Below are 14,775 nucleotides of genomic sequence, written 5' to 3' on the forward strand. Positions count from 1 at the left end.
TGAGTTTACAGCAAAGAAAAATGATGCTGAATGAAGAAAAACGAGCTCTTATTTATAGGAGAGGGAAGAGCTAGTACAAAAGGGGAAAGTGGAGTAGCACAAGACAAGTGTCCAGCCACATGTCATGAGATGTGACAAGTGGTGGGACACTTGGAAACTTGTGTGACAAGTGTCTTGACACTTGTCCCTTCTCTATGGCCTTCCTTTTTGGGCTAAATTCTGTCAAGAATAAAAACAACCAAATTTAGTAAGCACAGTTAGAGTGCAGAATTTACTATTTTAAGAATGACATCCCTATTTTTTAGGACTAGAATTTTTAGGCCAATTCGAGGCTCCTAAAATTTAGGGACCCCCCAATATGGGTGTCATATGAAAGCTTTTTCCATATACATTGCAAAAACGGTATCAGAATCTTCATGTGACTTTCCTATGCAAAGAAATGTGCATTTCAAGCTTTCATCCCACACATGTACATTATACAAGCATTTCACGATCATGCCATCTTGTTGATTGTAATTGTCTATTCTGGCGGATCTAGCCCACACTTCAAGGCATCAATCCTTTCTGTGTGCAAGTCTAACCCTGATATGCGTGAGTTCTAGTCACAGGTGCCCAATCGGGCCATATAGGTGGAAGTGTGAACTATCTTTTCTCTAACCCACCGCGTGGGTCCACCATAACCTGTGACCACTCATCAATGGCTAGCTCCAATGCACTTTTCTTTATATCTAATTAGTGCAAAGGAAATAAATTTAATAAATCATTATATAGACAAATTAATGAAAAAGGATACAAATTCTATTTCTATAGAGTTGTGACAAGGCGTGAAGTGCAAGAGAGAAGTCGACAATAGAGAGAGAGAGAGAGAGAGAGAGAGAGAGTAAACATGATTTGTGTGTACCAACAATGTATTGGTACACAAAGATAAAGAATCTATTTATACTTTAGGCTTTACAAGTTTTTACCCGCAAGGGTGCATTCACATATACAAATAAATAATACACAGGAAGTGAACAAAGGGCCTTTACACCCAACCACCTTCCACTTAAAGGTCCAAAGTGAACCTCTAATCAACTCCCACTAGTCGTATGCAATGCTCATGCTGAGTCTTGCCAAGACTTTTAGTGAGTATGTCTGCAAGGTTATCTTGAGTTTTGATCTTCCTCAATGTGATGAGACTATCTTCCAAAACCTGTCGGATAAAGTGGTACCGCACATCAATATGTTTGGTACGCAGATGAAACATGGCATTCTTAGCCAGACATACAACACTTGGGCTATCACATCCCAACACTGGAGTACTCAAAAACATGTTGAAATCTTCAACAAATCTGCTCAACCAAATAGCTTCTTTTGAAGCTTCAGCATTTGAAATATATTCAACTTCTGTAGTACTCAACAAAGCCATGATTTTCCACAATTTAGAGCACCAAGAAATTGCTCTACTTGCAATGGTAAAGATATACCCACTAGTGGATTTGCGAGTATCCAAGTCACGTGCCATGTCTGCATCACAATACCCCTACAAACTCAGGGCACCTTGCCCATAGCATATACATTTTCTTTGTGTACTCTTAAGATATCTGAAGATACATTTGACAACCTCCCAATGTGCTTTGCCAGGATTAGACATATAATGACTAACAACTCCCACTGCATGAGTAATATCCAGACGAGTAGCAACCATAGCATACATAAGAGAACCACAAGTTGATACACACAGAACTCCCTTCATTGCACTTGCTTCCATCTCATCCTTTGGGCTCCCGACTTTGTTAAGTTTAATGTATGGAAGCAAAGGAACTCCAAGAGGCTTAGCTTTCACCATGTACTTTTTCAATGTACTTTGCTTGTGATGAAAACAACAATTTCTGATTTCTATCTCTCTTGATCCTCATGCCCAAGATATGCTCTGCATTTCCCAAATCCTTCATAGAGAAGGCTGATTTCAGCTAATCCTTGAGATGATCAAGACTAGTTCTTGTCTTCCCAGCTAGCAACATATCATCTACATAGAGAACACGTATAATAGAACTACCATCAGTTTCCTTCTTTGTGTACAAACAGTGGTTTGTGTGGCTGCAATTAAACCCATGAGAGAGCATAAAAGTATCAAACTTCTTGTACCATTGTCGTGGTGCCTATTTCAATCCATACAAACTGCGTTTCAGTTTACATAACAAGTGCTCTTTGTTAGGAGCTACAAAGCCCTCAGGCTGTTTCATGTAAATCTCTTCATCTATATCACCATGCAAAAAAATTGTCTTCACATCCATCTGGTACAGCTCCAAGTCAAGTACTGCAATGAGAGCAAATAGCACACGTAAAGTGGTCATCTTCACAACAAGAGAGAAAACCTCCTGGAAGTCAATACCTTACTTCTATGCATAACCCTTGGCAACTAATCTTGCCTTGTACTTGGGTTTCCCATCAAACGTTTTTACCTCATACACCCACTTATTTGGAAGAGCTTTCCTTCCTTTGGGAAGAGGCACAAGATCCCAAGTATCATTTGGATATAAAGATTTTAATTCTTCCTACATTGCAAGCTCCCACTTGCTATTGAATTTACATAACTTTGCCTCTTTGTAAGTAAGAGGCTCACCCTCATCCATCAACATGATATAATGCAAAGAGGGGTCAAATCTTAATGGTTGCCTTCTAACATGAGTAGACCTGCATAACCAATGATCTACATTCTCTAGCACTCGCTCTACATCAAGAGGCATGTAAATTTCAGCATTTTCAGGCTGCTACAAACCATGTTCAGCATGCTGTTCAGCACCTTCATTTTGTGGACCAGCACCTACATCTTGTTGTCCAACACCTTCATGAGCATCTCTTTGCTGTCCAACTTCTTCTCGCTCAAAAATAACCGGCTGATCATCAATTTCAGCCTACGGTAAAGTATCATAAGGCTCCTTTTCTAGCATAGTAGGTGGCTGCACATGCTGAAATTTGACTCTCTTAGAGTCTTCATCAAAGGCCAAAGCATTTTTCAGCAGCTTTGCCTCATTAATCACCACATCTTGGCTGCGTACAATTTTCTTGGACGAAGGTAGCCATACCTATAGCCCATTTCACCTTCATCACCATAACCCATAAAGATACCCTTGGTGGACTTAGCATCAAGCTCACTTCTCAGTTCATTCTTGACATGTACAAATGCATCACAGCTGACGATACGTAGATGGTCATATGAGGCCGGTTTGCCAAACCAAACCTCCTCAGGGATGCCTTCCTTTAAAGACTTGTTAGGAGAACCGTTGAAAATGTGTACCACAATTTTTAATGCCTCCCCCCAAAATTCATAAGGGAGATTAGTAGTGGACAATATGCACCGCACTCTCTCACACAATGTCTTGTTATATCTTTCTGCCGCACCATTCGAAGAAGGGCTGTATAGAGCTATAAGCTCCCTTCTGATACCATGAAAGTCACAAAAAAACTTAAATTCAGTAGATGTGAACTCACCCTCATTATCTATTCTAAGACATTTCAGCTTTTTCTCTGTTTGAGTGGTCATAAATGCATGAAATGACTTAAATGCAGCCAATACATCACCTTTCGTTTTCAACAAATACACCCAAATCTTTTTGGAACAATCATCAATGAATGAGACATAAATATGCAACACCTCCCATAGTTTTGACAAGCATGCTACACACATCAAAATGCACCAAGTCCAAAGGATTTTGTTTGCGAGAGACACCAGAATAATAAGAATTTCTCACTTGCTTACCAAATTGACAACCATTACAAAAGTCGATCGTTGAGCCTTTAACATGAAGTTTTTTCAAAGAAGAAAGGACTTCAAGTCCCTTTTGACTCATAGGACCCAATCTCTTGTGCCAAAGCTCTAAATGAGAACCAATTTCAGCAATAGCAATAAATTTTCCGAGTAAGGTTTTTCACTGTAAGCAATAAAGTGTGCCCTTTTTGCAGCCCTTTACAACAAGCATAGAGCCATTCTTAAGTTTCCATAAACCACCACCAAACATTGTAGTGTGACCATGCAAATCCATCTGTCCCATAGGGCAGACTTTTCTTGATACCAGGCACATATCCGACATCTTTGAGCACAAGCTCTTGATCATTGTCCAAAGACAAATGTATGGTGCCAATCCCATCAATACTGCAAGCATGATTATTTCCAAGACAAACCTTGCCATAGTTGCCTGAATTAAAAGTAGCAAAACACTCCAAGCATGGAGTTACATGAAATGAAGCACCATAGTCTACTATCCATGTCTGTGTCAGTCCATCATCGACTGCCAGTAATGTATCAATAACATTTGCTTTGGTAATCTACATGTCCTAAACATGAAGAGCAAAAGGATCACTGATAGCATAAAGTACATAACCATCTGCATCATTAGACAGTTCTTCAATGACAACGCTGGAGGTCACATTGACCTTCTCCTTGTTCTTCAATGCCTGAGGTGCATCAGCCTTTTCCTCCTCCTTCTTGTCTCCTACATTCTTCTTTCTTTCCTATTCCTTTTTGAAGTATCTACAATCAAGCTTCTTGTGACCTTTACGGCCACACTGATAGCACGTGATATCTTGCTGCTTTTCTTTTTTTCTACTCTTACTTCTGCTTCTTTGTCTTGCATTTGCATTCTTCTTATCAACTCTACCTCTAACATTGTATGCCGAACTATTGTTTTTCCCACTGGATTTTCATCTAATCTCTTCATTGAGAATAGACCCTCTCACACCATCCATCATATGTGAGGCTAGGATTGTTGCTCAAAGGAACCACAAGTGTTTCCCATGAGTTTGGTAGGATCATGATCAAGAAAATAGCTCTCAGCTTATCATCAAAGTCAAGATTTGCATCCTTCAGCTAATTCAAAATACCTGTAAATGCACTCAAGTGCTCAGAAGCTGGCTTGGACTCATCTATCCGCATATTCACCAACTTCCACATTTAATGCACCTGATTGACAAGTATGATAATTTCATAAGTGGTCTTCAACTTCTGCCATATAGCATAACTTGTATCCAAGCCTTTGATATCTGTAAGGATATCATTAGTGACACCCATTTTGATATAGGCCACAGCTTTCTTGTTCACCTTGGCCCAATCTTCATCAAACATCTGTACAAGCTTGTTTAGTTGCAAAGCATCTTCACAATCTTTCAAGAAAAGAATACCTTGCATACGATCTTTCCACAAACCAAAACCCTAACCATCAAACTTTTTGTGTTAGAATTGGAAGAAGTTGTAGCCATTTTGCAAAATCACAAATATCAACCAAAGAATCTGCAAACCCAAGCTTAACCACCAAATACCCTTGCTGTCCTTGCTTTATCAGCAATAAACCGCTGCTGTTTGTGCACAACCACCCAATGTAGAGGCTGAACCAGCAAGTACTCAGATATATGCAATCAGTATGCTCTATCAACGTATCCAAAACTGAATAAAGTGCTGTATTTCACATAGTATACAACTCAGGGAGCACAATTTCTGCACAAATGAGAATTGTTGCAGGTGCTCGACCTACCTTGACTGCCACACAGTCACCTACTGCTGCTACCTACTTCCACGCAGCCACCTGAAGGTGGTCACCTGCCTGCGTAGACCTGTTTCTACAATCGCTTGACCTTGCACAGTCAAAATGACTGATGTGGCTGCAATATGTAGTTGTCCGCTATTGTCGCTGCAATAAATGCAATTGCCAACTGCTGTGCACACTTGCAGACCAAAAAAATGGACAACCTGACCTAAAGAATGTCGCCTTGATGTGCGTGCAACTGCTCATGAACAGTTTGCTGCTGCTGCAGTCCACGAACAGCTGCTTCAGAATGCATGTTCGCGACCAGCTGCCTCGAACATGCGCTTTAATACCAGCTGCAGGAGAGTTGAAGGCAGAAGCAAAGAAATGGCAGCAACAAATGTGAAGGATGTTCAGGCGTGAAGTGTAGGAGAGAAGTCGACAATAGAGAGAGAGAAACACAATGTGTGTACCAACAATGTGTTGGTACACAAAGATAAAGAATGTATTTATACTTTAGGGTTTATGGGTTTTTACCCGCAAGGGTGCATTCACATGTACAACTATATAATACATGGGAAGTGAACAAAGGGCCTTTAACCCAACATATAATGCATTTTTTAGCTCCACGTGTCCTTACCAAGGGATACAAGTTCATCTGGAGTCTCCTCCATCTTGTTGATGTGATCCCCCATCATAGGGAAATCTATGACAAAGAGATGGCATAGCTTGGACTTGAGAAATAGCCAAAAGATTGAGGTGCAGCAATGGAGATGGGGAGTTTTTGAGGCACAAGGGGCAATATGACACCAAGATGTATTGAACAAAAAATGCAGGCAGTGCAGCTCTACAAATGCTAATGTCAGCACTAAAATCTGCCACCCAGCAAGAAGAAAAGGCATTTTGGTGATAGGGACAACTTACAAGCTGCAGTAGAAGACACAGCCTGGGAGCAGTAGCCAGAACCTCGAAAAGAGCCACTGTGCCACCGATTGGCAATAACAGCTGTCACAATGATTTGAGTTGACGCCTAGTAAGCAGGGTGGCTGCCCATGCATAAACGCAGGATGAAGGTGGCAAAAGTAAAGGCTGATGGCTGGTCCAGCAAATTGGATGTATCATGTGACACCCAACTAACTAAGATGCCATTAAGCAGAGTGATCTCCCAAACTGTAAACGCAGCAAAAATATGAGGGGTCTGCCCAAAACACAGGGTGAAAGAACCTGTCCAGCTCCAAACACAGCAGATAGTGGGAAAAATCAAGCCGCCCTACCCTGCAAAACAGGAAACACAAGATCTTCACGCCTAAAGTTGATGCATAGCTGGCTGGAATGGTGGACAGACTGCTCCTCTCTCCCAACTCGGCAAATGATACCATGTGAGAGTGAGCAGCGGAAAGGAAAGTAGACACAAAGAGAAGGAACAAACTGACTGCAATGGCTGAAAGATACAAGGCGGCAAGCCACATATAAATAGGCAAACTGGGGCCACAACTAATAATAATGTGGCTAGGCCCAACATGTGGACACCCATGACATCCTACAATGCCCAAAAAGAAACATAAATGATGTACCCTCCATCTTAAGTGCCTGAAACACATAAAATGACAAACAATGGCAATGGCTAAGTTGCTAACGTCCTCATCTAACTCAAACTCAGACCACAAGCAGAAGATGAATGTACAAGGCACATGTCTACTAGCAAAATGTGACCTCATGTTACATCCAGCGCATTGTAATTACACAAATTTGACTTTTAGTAAATCTACATTTGATCAACATGGGCTTTCATGTTTGAAGACTTCACATCCTCCCAAATCACCAATGCAACATATCTACATATGTGCATGCGTGCCTGTGTGTGTTAAGTTTTTCCACCCCAAAAAAGGGAAGTGTATAAGAGAGAAGATTGACATAGAAACACAGTCCACAAAGAACTACATATGTATTGGGAACATAGATACATGTGTCAAAAATGGATGCAAAGATGGAAGCATAGAAGACTATTGTCATAGATTGCACAACAAAAGATAAAAAAGAAAGCAAAAGAACACTAAGTCGATAATGTCAAAAACAATTTAAGCGTTGTGTTAAGCAAGAAAGAAAAATAAAGGATTTGGCAATTTGTCCAATTGGCCACCTTCCCAAATGAAATTTGTTACCTAAACATGCAAAAGGAGAACTCAAAGATATGCTCACGAAATGAAATCCATATGCCAAACACGAGATAGTTATATACACAACAGTGAGTCACTAGTCACTGGCTGCATGGGCATTGGCATTGACTTCCTCTCTCCAATAGGACCTGCTCTAGAAGGCTACAAATAATGAATGATTTGACTAAGGAGGACGGAGCTGTATAAATGGACAAGAAATAATACAAATAATACATCAATTTGGCCAACAATAGATGTTGGTCGGCCAAGCATAAATGCCATAAATCATATGAAAAATGACCCAAAAAAAGTCTAAAATAAACAACAATACCCAGTCTACAACTGCACAAGCCTAGACTCACTCATGAGCTGACTAAACTACAAATACCCTCTTTCAGATCATGGATGATCTGATACAATACAATGATACAATGATAATGACTTATCATAGTCCACACAACAAAGACCACCAAAATAGGAACATGGATACCCAGGTAGTGGGTGATCAAGACAACACCAAGGTGACTCAAAGAGGACTATTAGAAGCTGGAGACACTATCACTCAGCCTGCAAGGGCACAAAATGCTGAAAACACAAATGCAGAGTACAAAAAACACAAGCAATAGAAGCACTAAATGCAGCCAGTCAGCATTTAAATATTGCACAAAATCAAAACACAAACTGCAGCATAAAAACACAGAAGGTTGAAGGCTGAAAACAGAAAGAAAATACCCAGAAACTGGTAGCCCAGGCTGCAGCAGACAGAAGAGGGCTGATCAACACCAAAAACCTGTGAGGACAGACTATCCATAGCAAAAACAGCATCCAAGGCCCACACACAAACATCTGATACCATGTTAGAAGTGGGTACAGCGATGGAAGCATAGAAGACTACTACAATGGACTGCACAACACAAGTGAAAGAGAAAACAAAAGAACACTGCAAAGGGAGAACTCAAAGGTATGCTCAGGAATCGGAATCCATATACCAAACACGAGATAGTCACGTACAACAATGAGTAACTAACTATGTGGGCACTAGCACCAACTCCTCTCTCCAACAGAACCTGCCCTAGAAGACTGCAGATGATGAATCATCTGACTGAGGAGGAGGGAGCCGTAGAAATAGGCAATAAATAATGCAAATAATGCATGAAGTTAGCCAGCCACAGATCACATGAATAATGACCAGAAAAAAATGCCTAAAAGAAACTATAGTGCCCAGCCCACAACTGCACATTCCCAGACTCACTCATGAGCTGACTAAACTGCTAACAACCTGTTCATTTGCTCAATGGAGAAAAGACTTGACTGAGAACTTTTTGAAAATAGGAAACAAAAACCATGAATCCAAATTCCAATCTGTGTTTGCCTAATCAGCCTATTGCAGATTTATCTGATAGGCTAACCTACCCTCAACCTGACTGACTGACCAACCCACTTTGTGGCATGCCCATTGCCCACCCTACTGTGTCCAATGACATGGCACTCCTATTGCCCATTGTATGCGTACTGTCACGCCACCCTTAAGGCCTGCTCATCAACACACATGCATGAAGGGAGTCGCCCTTCATGGTTTAAGTCCCCAAACTTGATGAATCCTAGTCCGGAAGACACTAGCAGTCAGCCCTACATTCCTCGTTCCAAGGCTAGAAAGCCTACTCCACTGCTTGCAACCAAATGAATCAACTTGATAGACAGTTTTTGCTTCTCCACAAACCACTTCTTATCCTGGTGAGAACACTTAGTTAAATAAAGTGGCATGAGGTCGAATCAAAGATCCATGGACACAACTTATCAAGTTGAGTATTCAAGTTTAAAAACATGAGAGGTCGTGTATACTCAAGAGAAGTCAAGGTTTTGCAAGCTTAAAAATCTAGCTAATCCAAAATTAATGACCTGATTTTACTAACAATTTGAGTAATTCAAGTTACCCACTGCAGTAACATCTTAGCATAAACTGTATGACATGATAGTTGTTGCTCTTAATCAAAGTAGGGCTGCTCTGTCAGTATCATTGTGTCAAAAAAACCTTCTAGGTAGCTGTAAGGAATGGGTTGTGCCAATTGAGTTGGTTTTTCAAGGGTACCATTGCAAGAGATTTCTTACATGCCTTAGGAATAGAAGCATCTATCATGGGGTGATATTTGCTGTATTTGCAAGAGAATGTAGTTTATTAGTCATTACACCAAGCAGAGATGTGATGCTCGGACATTACACACAATCGGAATAGGCACATAGCTACAAAAGTTCAAAAGATTAATATGTGATTTGCTGATTGAAACAAAGCAGATAATCCATCATGCACTCACAACTAACATGACTCAAAATATAAAAACTCACCTCGGAGAAGTCTTTGAGCTTGGAAGAACCTTGTCTACCATTTCTGTAAAACTCTGCCAAGAAATTGTCATGCACAAAAAAATCAGATTTATGAATCTTGAGAAAATTCACACAATATCATCACTTGAGCCAGTATCAGCATCAGTTGCAACATAGCTACAAGCAATTAGCATGATTTAGTAGATAAAACCCTTGGAAAGCTCAAAAACCAGGAACACAAAGTAACAAAAATATGTTAGAGGATTACTGCAAAAAAGTCTTCAAATGTGAATTCAGCATGCCCAAGTTTTAGTAAACTTTGCTTGCATTTCTCAACACTATCAAGAACTCGCACAGCCTCAGCCTTGTTTTCAGTCTCCAGGATATGCTCCTGAAATCCCAAATAATAGCCATCGTTTAGACATGACCCTCAAGAGGTGGGGAACCTATTCAGCAATAAAAGAACTGAAAGATCTGAAAGGATTCAAATGTGAAAGATTGGTTGCTGACAAGATATGAAAACATAAATGCCCGAAAGAAGCAATTTCCATCACCACGTGTGCGCCTTATTGCTCCATAAGTCTCGCCCAATTTCTAGAATAAACACAAATATATACATTCAAACACCTGCAGATACTCTAATGACAGCTTCACCACAAGAATCCTTCCCTTAAAAAATACCTCGATTTTAGTCCTGAAAATGGGATTTCCAGATTCATATTCTGCAGCAAGGCTAGCGAGTGGTTCCTATTCATATAACAAAACCAATTCAAAAAACGCTCTCTCTCTCTCTCTCTCTCTCTCTCTCTCTCTCTCTCTCTCTCTCTCTCTCTCTGTGCCCAACTTTCACAGTCCACAACATCCTCAAATAGCAACATCTCATACAGAGGAAAATACAAGCACATAAATGACAAAGCCAAGGTCAACCAAAAGCTGTACGTTGCTTGAGGAGTTCCAGTCAGCTCAAATCCTTCCACTACACCTAGCATCCACAAATACAAATTCAAGATATAATCCAATCTTGGGGACTTTACATGCACACTGGAGCAATTCCTGTTGCCTTTTAACTTTCTGCAAGATGAGGACAATGGAGAGGAAGGTGGTTGTTGAAAAATGGGAGCGCAAAGACAATCAAGGGACGTTGAGGAAAGAAACATATATATCGAGACAAATTGGAGCCATGCATGAGTTGGTCATCCTAATGTAAAATGGGACATGTTTGAGCAAATACAAACTTCCTATACTCAAACGGGAAAGCATGGCAATTATCTAATGGATTGACACATCTCATCCCTCATGACCCAAATCCTCTAGTTAGCTTCCGACATACAAAGTGTATGGCTATCAAGAAAGCACAAACTAGCTAAACACTTGATAAGTGGAATCTACTAATACACAACATCGGTATAGATGGCATTCTACACCTTTTCTCACTAACTTTGGAGGAGATTAAATGGTAGCTTCAAACCAAGGAAGAGTTTGGCTTTCATGTGGTCAGCAATACATAGAAGTTTTGACAGTTGGCACATTGCTTACCTGTGGCCATTTCCTTCCAGCTTGTGTGAAATGTCGAGAGCCAAAGGAGACTCGAGAGGTTTGGAGGAGAGCCCTCGAAATAGTCTTTCATAAGACATTTGAGACTATGACGGTAACCTAGGTGGTTGTACTTGGGTCAGGAGAGACACCCACCATGTGGATACGAGGATTTCTATGGGAATCACTCCTTTATATGGTTGGTTATCCCTTAAGCATGATTCCTATGCAAACTTCTTCCATGTAGATTAGACTGCGAAGGATTGCTACAAATCAGAGCTGATTGCTAGCGTTATTGCTTGGTTCACTTGGACCTCAAGATGCAATCATCATTCATGCCATTGACTTGCAAGACATTCCTATTACAAAGATTGTCTAAGATCTAGACTGAGATTACTCCATGGGAGACATGTGAGGAAGAAAGAGATGCCTTTCAAACTTGAGATTTTGACACCTTCTTCCACTTTCAATCATGTATGGTCTAACACTACAACCCACTTGACTAGTTGGTTACTCAACCCTTGTATTAGACTTCATTTCCACCATATCTTGTAACCCTATACAAGGCTTATTCCATACTTTGTCATGTTACCTCAAGGAAGGTTTCTTCTAGAGGTGTTCATTAATATAAACTTCTATTCTTTGAAGGGAATATCAAAAGTGCACAAAGCTAACTAAAGCATTGACTTTCACTAGAAATAAAACACATTAAAAAGGCTTTATCCCATGATTTTGCTTTCCACATGGTTGCAATAGCTGACATAATGTGAGCTAATATTCTACTTAACATGAGCTACAATATGCCCACTTGGTTGATATATCTACTCCATTAGGATGAATAGCAAACTGCAAAATCTCTGCAATAGCTTACATTCTACTTGACAAGAAATGTAATAACTTCATATATACATGTCAAGGCTGATCATAGAATATCGTTAATATCTTGTCATAGCATTATGCCCACTTGGTTAATACATCTACTCCATTAAGATGCATAGCACCTACAAAATCTCTTCTCTCTTTTCTTAAGAAAAGAAGGTGCATGCATCTAACTTACAAGATGACTTCCATGAAAGCCAAAGTGGGTGAGGCCAAACAACAATTGATATGGTTGTTAGCTATGTTGAGCAAAGAGAGCACATTCTAAGGTAGTGTATGAGAATAAAAGATCGAGTCATTGCAAGATGCACAACAATAATGATGACACTTGGTTGCTTAGTTGAATCTCAAAGAAATGAACTCCCTTCAATGGGAATGTAAATGTCTCTCTTTATTAGCCACCACCTCATATGGTTTTTCTAATAGAAAAACCAGGAGGATGTCACAAGGAAATAACTTAATATGAACAAGTTGAACAAACCTTCTATTGATATCGAGTTCCCATCTTTAAGGTTGGCACTATAATGCAGATTCAAGATATTGATACTATTGGTGTTAAGTCTCAAACATTTGAGAGACTTAATCTTGACTACCAAACATCGAATGCTAAGAAGAAAAAGGATACGGGGCCTACACACAAGCCATGTCTGTGAGAGCCTAAATTTAAGCACCTTGCAAGAACGATTAGGATCCAAGACGTGATTCATAATATATACTATTTTCCCTCTATTTTTGCATTGCTTTGCTTGGCATGTGCTCCACTTTCCTGTGTTTCCTTTGCTAGTATGTAAATGTAAGACGTGGACAGTGGCACGAACTACAATCTTCACAACTTGAAATAACACACAGGCGAATGCTTGTCAGAAATGTACTGATATAACTTCCTCGAATACATGTCACTTCCAGAATCGATCAACCAGAATGATATGTGTCAGATTGCATCAGCTACTACCTACCTCTCTAGTTTCCTTCAAGTATGTGGAACATATGTAAAAGGATAAAATGGAAGACTTATCATTAAAGTAAAATGGAAGCACGAGATCTATTCGTTGTTGTGTGCACAAGGTATTTCTCACAAGATCTGCATTCCAACGTATTCAAACAAATCTTTCGAGAGATGGCTTGCCTGTTAACACCTGTGTGCTTAAAAGCCCGCATCACGGATCCATGAGTATCGGACTGCCTCGTATGGCCAAACCTCTCTCTCTCTCTCTCTCTCTCTCTCTCTCTCTCTCTCTCTCTCAATGGACATATATGTCTCACCTTATCGCCGACGAAAGGCAGCTTCTCGGCCTCTTCGGCCCTGATGGCGTTGTGCTGCGCCATGATCTCGTCGTCCCGAGGTCTCTCTCCTCCATCGCTCCCGATCAAATCCATGTTTATCAAAGCACAGTACACGAAGCTGGAGAGCCAGTTGCACAAAATAGAAATCGTATTCAATTTTCAATTTGATCTTTTGGCCTGCCTCCAAAGGGAACCCAATAGCGTTGTTGAATGGGGGCGGTGGTAGTTAAGGCTTTGCCCAATTGGTTTGTGACTCGTGAGGTTATATACGATGGTGTCAGAAGTTGATGGATAGGGAATGCATTTTCGGGTGGCTATGCTACAAATATATCCATGCCGCTGGCCTCGAGTTTGTTTACAAGAGAAAGGCAGAAGAGATTTCATTAATTGTTCCATAGCCCGTATGTTCACATGACGGCAATGGCAAATTCAAAAATGAAGATTTTCTATTTGACAAAAATATGCTACTTGAAGAATTGAAAAGTAAGATTAAATAAGTTGCACAACAACTTTCAAGCTACAAATGTGGAATCTAATCATGAGATTGATTAATAAAGAGACAATACATCAAGTAGCAAAGGCTAATGGAAAAATACATAATAAAATACATTTCCTTTTAGGTGGAAGATGATGATGCCTCCATTTCTAAAATGTTGTCACCAAAGACTTGATATATTTTGTTCCTTGCAAACTCTCTCTACATTGACCATGGAATATCATTGTGTCGATCCAACCCAAAACCAAAGTCATTTGGTACAATTCCACCACCAACTTCATCACCTCTTTATGCTTACTCAATTACCTCTTTTGCTTGGATAGGATGAATTGGCTATATCTCAACCATTGACTTTGTTGTTATTATTTCATCCTCTTTTGCTTGGATAGGATGAATTGGCTATATCTCAACCATTGACTTTGTTATTATTATTTCATCCTCTTCCATTGAGCTCCCAAAGTGCAAGCTTTCCTTAGCCTCGTGTACCCATTTCATATTGAAAGGTAGAGCTTGAGTCGACGCACACAAGCAAAAGCAAGAGCGGGGCAAGAGTTATGGCAGATGGAGCAAGAGAGAGAGAGACTATATGTGAAAACTCCAACAG

The 14,775-nt window shown here is 40.2% G+C and overlaps 1 protein-coding gene across 2 annotated transcripts in view; it reads right to left on the reverse strand.

Moving 5' to 3' along the window:
* LOC148011050 (ubiquitin thioesterase otubain-like protein) overlaps window positions 1-14,022 on the reverse strand; it is an 87,302-nt gene extending 73,280 nt beyond the window's left edge. Inside the window, exons 1-5 of one of the 2 annotated variants that reach the window (XR_015689611.1) lie at window positions 13,655-14,022; window positions 10,661-10,726; window positions 10,490-10,573; window positions 10,248-10,370; window positions 10,001-10,053 (exon numbers count right to left, since the gene is read on the reverse strand). Coding sequence is in view for 1 of the 2 variants with exons in the window: in XM_087672264.1 (XP_087528390.1) it covers window positions 10,001-10,053; window positions 10,248-10,370; window positions 10,490-10,573; window positions 10,661-10,726; window positions 13,655-13,768 (440 nt within the window). In the remaining variant the exon portion in view is untranslated. The remainder of the gene's footprint in view (window positions 1-10,000; window positions 10,054-10,247; window positions 10,371-10,489; window positions 10,574-10,660; window positions 10,727-13,654) is intronic. The other variant, XM_087672264.1, reaches the window with a different exon arrangement.
* Window positions 14,023-14,775: the final 753 nt, after the last annotated feature.

Source organism: Lygodium microphyllum, chromosome 29 (assembly GCF_053477565.2).
Source record: "Lygodium microphyllum isolate KBCC chromosome 29, Lygodium_microphyllum_v1.1.10, whole genome shotgun sequence".
Classification (NCBI taxonomy): Eukaryota; Viridiplantae; Streptophyta; class Polypodiopsida; order Schizaeales; family Lygodiaceae; genus Lygodium; species Lygodium microphyllum.